This window comes from Elephantulus edwardii, unplaced genomic scaffold (assembly GCF_000299155.1).
Source record: "Elephantulus edwardii isolate Elephantulus edwardi_28Jun2011 unplaced genomic scaffold, EleEdw1.0 scaffold00064, whole genome shotgun sequence".
NCBI lineage: Eukaryota > Metazoa > Chordata > Mammalia > Macroscelidea > Macroscelididae > Elephantulus > Elephantulus edwardii.
This window is the reverse complement of record NW_006399814.1, coordinates 12616598-12625817: the sequence shown is the minus strand read 5'-3', so window position 1 is coordinate 12625817 and position 9220 is coordinate 12616598. Positions and strand designations below refer to the sequence as shown.

Sequence of the window (9220 nt, the reverse complement as noted above, 5' to 3'; positions counted from 1 at the left end):
TAGTTTCCACACTCTGTTGGGTCACCTTTCTTTGGGATAGGAACAAATATAAAGAACAAAAATTGCAAGCAATCTGAACATTCATTAAGACTGAAAAAGTACAGTCTGGAGCGCTGGTGGCTTAATGGTATGGAACTGTGCTGCAATCACAAAGGCACGCGGTTCAAATCCACCAGATGCTCCGCTGGAGAAGGAGGGATGATCTCCTCCTGTGCCAGTCAGATCTAATTTGACAGCACAAAAGAAAAACATAGAATAAATTTCTGCTTGTTAAAGGCCCCCCACCAAGGAGGAAAAAAAAAGACTGCAGTGTAGTTCTATCACACTACCTCATTTTCTTTAATGTTCATGTCCTAGTGTATCTACAGACAGATGCTGATACAGGAAAATCACCAAGACATACAGTTTTTTTAAAGTTGCAAAATAAGCTCTCTTATGTAAATGCAGATCAGAAAGACAATGACAATAGTCAATTGTATCAAGGGGCATCTTGGATTTTTGTCTGTATACTAATCATTTAAGAGTATCTCAAACCCATAGCTATTAAACAGATTTGAACACATAGCTACCCTACAGGATAAGGTTGAACTGCCCTGTAAGGTTGTGGGGCTGTGAATCTTTACAGAAGCAGGCTACTGCACCTTTCTCCCAGTGCAGCTGGTGGGTTATAACAGTCAACATTTCAGTTAGCAACTGAATGCCTAACCAGTGTGCCACCAAGGCTCCTAAACAGAGTCAAGTATAATTCAACTCAATGCTTTAAGAACTTTGAAGTACAGAGTAAATGCTAAGTTCTACATTAGATTGGCAGAGTTATGTGTACCAGTATCGATAATGTATAAAATCTATGCCAAAAATTCAAGTAAGAAAAATCTCCTTTTAGGATCTAGGAAGGTTATCTATTTCTTATTTCACCAGGATTAAGTCTCACAAGCAAGACTAAAAACAAATTATCTACACAAAGATAATAGACGTGCAGAGGAGCTTAAAAGCTAAGTTTGTCAATCTAACTGATCCACCTTAAAAAACCTTTTAAACATCTTACCTTTTTTTAAACATCTTACCTTTTTTAATATTGCTGCATTAACATTTGGAAGAGGAACTGGGTCATCATCTCCTTCATCATCCATTCCCAAATCTTAAGAAAAAAAAATTTTTAAACAATCAAAAGCAAGAGTTGTCACTTCCTTAACATCATTGTATTTATATCAACAAGTGGTTTTCAAACAATTTACATGACACAACGTCTGAGAAAACTTTCAAAGTATTAAGTATAGTTCTCTTAAAAATACATAAAAATAGTAGCTAATAAAATTGAGTTAATGAACCAAGCAAAACTATAAAACTGGTGAGAAGACAAATATGGGAGTATTAATCAAGGGGAGTTCTGAATTTTTTGGGGGGGAGAGTTGTGAATTTTGAAAAGTGATTTAATAAGGTTGAGGTTACTGAATTTTGAACAAAAAATTAGTAAGGTTAATGGGTAGTCATCTGGAAAAATTAAAGCTAGGCTCTTGTTCATATCAAATTTTCTACATAGCTTTTACCTAGAAAAGCAAAACCATGAAGAGAACTGTAAGTAATAGAATCTCAATCTATTTCTATCTGAAACATGGTAGGGGGATGAGTGTGCCACACCCATCCAACAAATCACTGGACCATTGGCAAAAGCAAGCCAACTGGCTCCACACATACCAATGTAACCAAGATTGGCTCTACACATACCAATGTAATCAAGATTATTATAAAAGTATCTGAAGACACACGGGAATATGTTTAAGTATTTAGGTACCTAAGAAGACATAAGGAACTGTTACCAGATAATATCTCTACAGAATTAAACTAGAAACCAGGTTTACTTTCTCACCTGTATCCTGTGTTTATAATGTACTTGCTATTTCCTATAATACTGAGTCTATTCTCAGTGATCCGTTAGCTCAAAGAAAATTTTCAACATGCATTTTAAAGATGTGAATATTCATCAAATGAGTCTGCTGTTCAGTTTTTCCATGACTACCTAAAGAAAGTCATGTTATTGCTAGTAAGAACCATAATCACACATGAGATATTTTCACAAGTAGATTGGTTGAAGCATATTATCAATGATGCAGACACTACCAATGTTGAGTTCCACATATACACCAGGTGGTATACTAGTCAATGAAGATTCCGTAATCAAAAGAAAATTTGAGGGGAATTTCAGACAAGGTTGTTCAGGATGCCCGAGAGTATTTTCATAAGCACAGAGAATGGCAAAAGCAGAGTCTTCTGAAGGAGGGTATTGTTCTTAGGTGTCTTCAAGTACAATACGACTCTAGCAATCCTACGAAAAGACCTGAACCTTGCCCTATCCTTGTGCCATCTTCCTCATCTCTGACACACTTGACCCTTTAGCTGCAATCACCTTAATCCATCCATCTCTTTGAGGAGTCTTCCTTTCATTAACCTACTATCTTTCCAAGCATGATGTCTCTTCTCAAGGAATATACTCACCTAGCTACATGTTCAAAGTATAAGACTAATCTTCACTATCTCTGTTTTCAAAGAAGCACTCTGGTTGTACTTTTTCCAAGGCGCATGTGCTTGTTCTTTTGGCAGTCCATGGGATACTCAGTACTCTCTTCTCTCACCACCACAACTCAGTCATTAATTCTTCTGTCATCCTTATTCACTAATTATGGTCTGAATCAGGCACACCTTAATCCTTGCTCTTGAGCATTTTGGAGAGGTCTCTGACAGCAGACTTGCCCATCTCCAGATTTCCTGATTGCTGGTACCAAGGGCGTTGGATGTTGATCCAATCACTGATATCTTCGATCCTTTCTCCATCTATCATGATGTTGACTGTTGGTCCTATAGTGAGGATCCTTGTTTTCTTGATGCCGAAATGTAATCCATAATGAAGGCTATATTTCTTTATCTTCTGCAGCAAGCCTTTCAAGTCTTCCTCACTTTCAGCAAGCAAGACTGTCATCTGCTTAATGCAGGCTGCTGATTAATCTCCCTCCAATCCTGATGTCACATTTCTCTTCATGGTGTCCAGCTTCATGAATTATTTGTTTATACAGCATACAGAATGAATAGGTTTGGAGAAAGGATACAACCCTGATGCCCATCCTTGCTCCATTCAGAAAATAGCTTTTTGATCTAAGTGCAGCTTTCTCATGAGCACAATTAAGTATTCCATGATTCCCATGCTCCTCAATGGTAGTCATAATTTGCTATGATCCACGAAGTCAAATGTCTCTGTGTAGTCCTTAAAAGACAGATATTTTGGAATTCTTTGTGTTCAGCCAGAACCTCTGGCATCCACAATGATATTCCTGGTGCCACATCCTCTTCTAAACCCTATTTGAACTGAAGCAGTTCCCTGTCAATGTACTGTTCTAGTCATTTTTGGATGATCTTCAGCAATATTTTGCTTGCATTTCCTCCTTTCTTAGGAATGGGAACAAATGTATCTTTCACGCAATTGGCCAGGAAGCTGTCCTCCAAGAAATTTCTCAGCATAAACTCACAAGAATTTACAAGATGCAGGGCTGCATCTATTAGTTAAACATGTCAACTGGTATTACAATGATTCCTGGGGTATTATGTTGATTGCTTCTGAGTAACTGTATGAACAAAAGGCCTCGAAGCCCCTCTACAACTATCGACATTTAACAAAGTTTATATTAAAAAAATATTACTAGAGCAACTAGATACTACAGCAGACTGCAATCGAACAAGGAGAAAACATTAACAGAGCCTTGCAAATTCTGGCTGCTTCTACTGAGAAGAGACAGTGAAGAATGGTGGAGTTAGGGAGAGTTGCACAGGAAAATTATTCAGGCATAAAATGGAAATTAATTATTCAGGCATAAAATGGTGACCTGGACAAGATTTGCAGCTATGGAAAGGTAAAAAAATTATCTGATTCTGCACCCATTTTGAAGGTAGAGCCAACAAGGTTTGTAAGCAGATGAGAAGTTAAGATGGGAAAAGTTACAGAAAACTAAGGTTTATGGGAATAGCAACTATGGATTTATGAATGAAGTCACACAAACACAGGAAATGCTGTTAGGAACTGTTCTTGTCCTTGTCCTTGGATGTCCATTAGATAGCTAAGAGTAGAAAAGGTATATTATATATTCAAGTCCAGAAATCTGTAGACAAGCTCAAAAATGTATGTAAATTGAGAACTGGTATACATGCTACAATATTAGACAAGATGACCAAAGAAACATATGGATCCAGCAAAGCAGCCCAAGAATTAAACTTGAGGAACTACAAGTTTAGGGGAAAAAGAGGTTATAAGCAGAAATAAGGTAAAGAATACCCTGAAAGACAAGAGGAAATAATCAATGAATAGGACTAAATGACAGCTGAAATCAGATCATGCATTTGACAATATGTCACCAATTTTGACAAGTAATTCCAGTGGAGCAGTCAAGATGAGTTCAGATTCAAAAGTAGTATTAACTTACTATTTTATATGGACGAACCCACATATCTTCTGTCTTGTCTTGCCAATGCCTTTCCCTGAACCCATCTCAGACTAGGCTATTACTACAAAATGGCTAAGCTAATACCTCATTTCAAGCTCAACTTGGATCACTTTTTCTTAAGCTAGTACATATATGCATACATACACACATATTTTTTTAGGGCGCTCTAGTAGTACAGTCTGTAGGAATTTGTGCTAACCCAAAGGTCATGCCTCTTGGGCAGTCTGAAGCCACAAACTTCTCTTGAGGAAGGCAGATAATCTCCTTATATGTCAATTAGTCTCAGAAACCCAATAAAGAGGAGTTTTAAGTACCATTTTAATTAGAGAACAACAACAAAATTAAACCATATGAAGTATTTGCATATGGGAAAGTAAGTGAACCTTACTGATAGTTCAGAACCATCAGCCACTCTATGAGTGAAATACCTTGTAGTCGGCCTCTGTAAAAGAATTGTAGCCTTTACAACCAGGAGAGGATAAAATGAATGGGGCCTTCTGAGAATCAAATTCCTATGCACATCCAAAAACTTCTCCAAAAGGGTAAAAAGGGAAGCCAAAGACTAGGAAAAAATATTTGGTAAAATGTAAGTATTAAATACTCGAGCACCACAAGATAAAGGTAAATAACCCAACTGAAAAATGGGCACAGGATATGAACAGACACTTCACCAAAGAAGACATTCAGATGGCCAACAGACACATGAAGAAATGTTCAAAATCTCTAGCTCTCAGAGATGCAAATCTACTATATCATCTCACCCCAGTAAGAACAGCAAAATTTAACAGAACAGCAAACAAATACTGGCCAGGTTGCGGAGAAAGTGGAATCCTTATTCACTGTTGGTGGGAGTATAAAATGGTGCAACCACTATGGAAGGCTGCATGGCACGTTCTCACAAAGTTGCAAATAGAGATACCATTTGACCCAGCAATTCCACTACTGGGAATATACCCTAAAGAAACCATTACTACTACCCAAGCAGATATATGCACACCCATGTTTATCGCGGCTTTGTTCAGAATAGCAAAGAGTTGGAAACAACCCAAGTGCCCATCAACAAATGAATGGATAGAGAAGCTGTGGTATATTCACACAATGGAATACTATGCTGCAATAAAAAACAAGGAACTCACTAAATATTATACAAAATCGGTGACCCTGGAGGACATACTGAGTGAAAGATCTCAGTCACAAAAGGACAAATATTGCATAGGGCCACTGTTGTAAAACAGGACTGACATCCGGGTTGAGGGGAGACTGAGAAAGATGGGATAAATAATGTATACTGCATTGAAACACATGGGGACAGAATGGTTTAAGAGGGATATACGATTAGGTATTATTGCCATGACAGGCACCCAGAATGAAGGCTGCATAGTCGAGTGAACTTAGGGGTAGGGACTATATAACAATATAGAGCGAAATGGGGGAGAGGTGGGCAGGGAGACAAGTGCAACAATGAATGAATGGAAACCCTAAGTCTCTGTAAACATTCATTAAAATTAATTGGGGGGGAAAAAAAAAGATTATAGCCTTGGAGACCCTATATGGCAGTTTTACTATGTCCTATAGGGTGACAATGAGTCAGAATAGACTTTATGAATTTGAAGAATTTTTGGTTATGGAGAAGGTATTTAGTGAAACTTAATAGCAACACCAGTTTCCAAAAGTTTTTTTAAAAAAATGTTTTAAGTAACATTAAGCATTTAAAACTAAGGGCTCGAAATGATTTTCCTGCTTTTAGACTGAACGCACAAGTAGCAACAGTCAGTCTTTTAAGCTATTCAATTTCAAGGACTTATGAAAGAGACTGTATCCTGATATCACATAGGACTTAAATGAATCAGCCAATCCACATGTACATATGCCAAGATTTTCTTTTCTGATTGCCCTGTCTTTAAAAGGTTTTATTTCTGTTTTCTAAGTCACACAAAACCTAAAACCAGAGATACTGGAGATTAAAAACAAAGGAAGCAACTATTTTGTCAAATTCAATAAACTATCCTCAAGAGACCATTCTGTATAAGCCATCTTAGTTAAGAAAAAGCCATTCACTTTTGATTCCCAAAGTTTGAAAAAATAATTTAACTGTTGCTATCACCCCACTTGCTTCAGTGATCAAAGTTGGTTTCACAAACTTTTTAGGAGCCCTATGCTCTCACATTGCAACAAACGCCTCTTTGAAGCAGTACAGGAAAGATTAGTGTCAGAAATCAACAAGGATGAAATAAAGAACACTTTCCTTGCCAAAGCAAGTATTTAGGCAGCAATTTTCATATCAATTTATACATATTCTACATAAAACCTTACCTGCCTTTAGGAACACTTAGATTGCTTTCAATCTGTTTATTAGTGACCGTAACATAGTTCTTCATTCAACAGGTACTTGATAAACAGTCACTGTGGGATATACCAAGTTGTTTACAATTTAATAGACTACATATATGTATATAAAAAAGGCTTAATGCCGGTGAATCCTAACTGACCCTCTAGTGGGTATTCAGAGGCTGTACAAACCAAACAGGAGACTGCTCATTTTTCTCCCTCAGTGGACTTGAACCACCACAGGCATGCTGTTTTTATTTAGCAGTATTAAGTCCCTACCCACTAAGCCATTAGAGCTCTCTAAGTACAAGACAACTGAAAGGAATTATATATTCAGTCACATACTTCAAAAAGAAGACACATCCACTGCAATTCACCTATGCTTCTACCACACCTAAAAATACCTGTTCAAAGTCTTCTCTTGAAACCCCACTGCACCAATTCTCAACTTCTTATTTCCAAACTCTTTTTTTTTTTTAATTTTATTTTTTTTTTATTATTTTTGTGTGCGTGTACTGTCAAATCAGATCTGACTGGTACAGGAGGAGATTGTCCCTCCTTCCCCGGCAGAGCATCTGGTGGATTCGAACCGTGCGCCTCTGGGATTGTAGTTGCAGCTCCTTGCCACTAGGCCACCAGAGCTCCCCCTTATTTCCAAACTCTTAATGCTGAGGTGACAAACCTTCTATCACCATATGTCTGCCAACCAACTTAATCTTTATCTTCAACAGTCTAGTCTCCAATCAGGACCAAGATCAACATACTCAACTACTTAAGATTACCACCTAGAGCTTGTGAGAAAATCTTAAAATGCAATAAGTCCTAGTTCAAAGTCATTTTCTTCTCCATCTCAAATCTGGTCTCTTCTGCCAACCCCAGCATCACAATGCTACTCCAATTCTGACAGATGCCAGCTTAAAAATTCCAATTTTAAATTTCCCTCATATCCCAGAATACTCCCCTAAGCATTCTAATTTTATTTTAAAAATCACCTCACTAGTCATATATCAGTCTCTCTCCAGATCAGGCATGAGAATAATATCAGCCAAGATATACCTCACAGTACCTATTAATGCACTAATTATATCAAATGATGGTTGATCTTAGTTGGTCTCTAGCTACCCAGATTCCAAATTCAAGGATAAAAATGTCTCATTTCCCTTTTTTTTCACCATAATATACCTAATTTCTGACATATAATCTATCATCTCTACATAAATCTTTGACCATCTGAATACAGAAAAACCCTATTACCAAATCCTCCACACACACCAATTCTACACATCAACTGTTTATCTACATTTACTAATGTCCACAAGCAACAGCAATACAAAGTAGAAATATAACTCTTATTGCATCAGTATTCTCTTCCCTACGTTTTCATTGGGGCTGCAAATAAACTTTACAGTAGTTTCACAGGAATGACAACACACAAAGAAAACTACAAAGACAGCTAGCTACTCTGCTTAAATAACATGTTCTGCTTAACTACCAGATAAAAGAGATGCCTTTTTCAAAAGTTTTTATTTTTTATTATTAGAAACTGTGAATCCAAAATCACTAGATTGTCTAAGGTTTGGAAATCACTTAGAAAATAATTGGTTTCTGGCTTTATTCCTTTAATAAGGAAACCAAAACCATTATTCAGACAATACAGAGAGGATAATCTGTAGCAGAACAATGTCATTAATTTTTAAAGGAAGAGAGTAACCCTTCTTGAGTGCCTCTAATATCCAATATTCATATGTTATCTCAAAGAATATCTTTCATGTGCTTTCCTCCTTCCCATATGTTCTATTAAGCTTACCTTCCAACATGGTCTTGATAGTCACAGATTGTTTGGCAATTTCCACATCAACTTCAAATATCTCTCCGTCAGAACTCTGCAACTTAATTGAAGGCATCTAAAAAAGGTATTTTGAAATTTAAGACATTTCAATGACTAGTTTATCAGAACCTCTCCAACTTAAATATAAAATCCTAAGGACCTGCTATATATACTACTATAAAATTAAGTGGCTATTCCCAGGTTATATTTATTTCTACAGAAATAATCTTCAGGTATAATTTCCAGGCAAAGACATTTCTTCGGGCTTGCCCTACTGAGTTCACTATTGATATAATTTTCTTTTCACTATGGATATACATTTAAGAGTTAAGCACTTCTGATGCAAAATGCATCTCGTGTACTTACTGCCTGTCAGTGGCAATGGCACTTTTAGGAAAAAAATGCCTACTTCTAAAAATTACTCAATGAAAAATCCTACGTACAGCAATCCACAACATACATGGATTGCACATATGGGTTACCATAAATAAAGAGGTAGTAGTTATCAGTAACAAAAAGGACTATTTCACTTTCTGCTTCCAGAGAATACTGACTACTTTCCCATTTAAACAGTTAA

General features: G+C 36.8%; 1 protein-coding gene across 2 annotated transcripts in view; it reads right to left on the bottom strand.

Annotated features, from left to right (window-relative positions):
- Positions 1-8719, bottom strand: part of LOC102856454 (S-phase kinase-associated protein 1-like) — a 23417-nt gene extending 14698 nt beyond the window's left edge. For both annotated transcript variants that reach the window (XM_006888067.1, XM_006888066.1), the window contains exons 1-2: positions 8623-8719; positions 1065-1138 (exon numbers count right to left, since the gene is read on the bottom strand). In XM_006888067.1, coding sequence (XP_006888129.1) covers positions 1065-1138; positions 8623-8719 — 171 coding nt within the window. The remainder of the gene's footprint in view (positions 1-1064; positions 1139-8622) is intronic.
- Between the last annotated feature and the right edge of the window lie 501 nt (positions 8720-9220).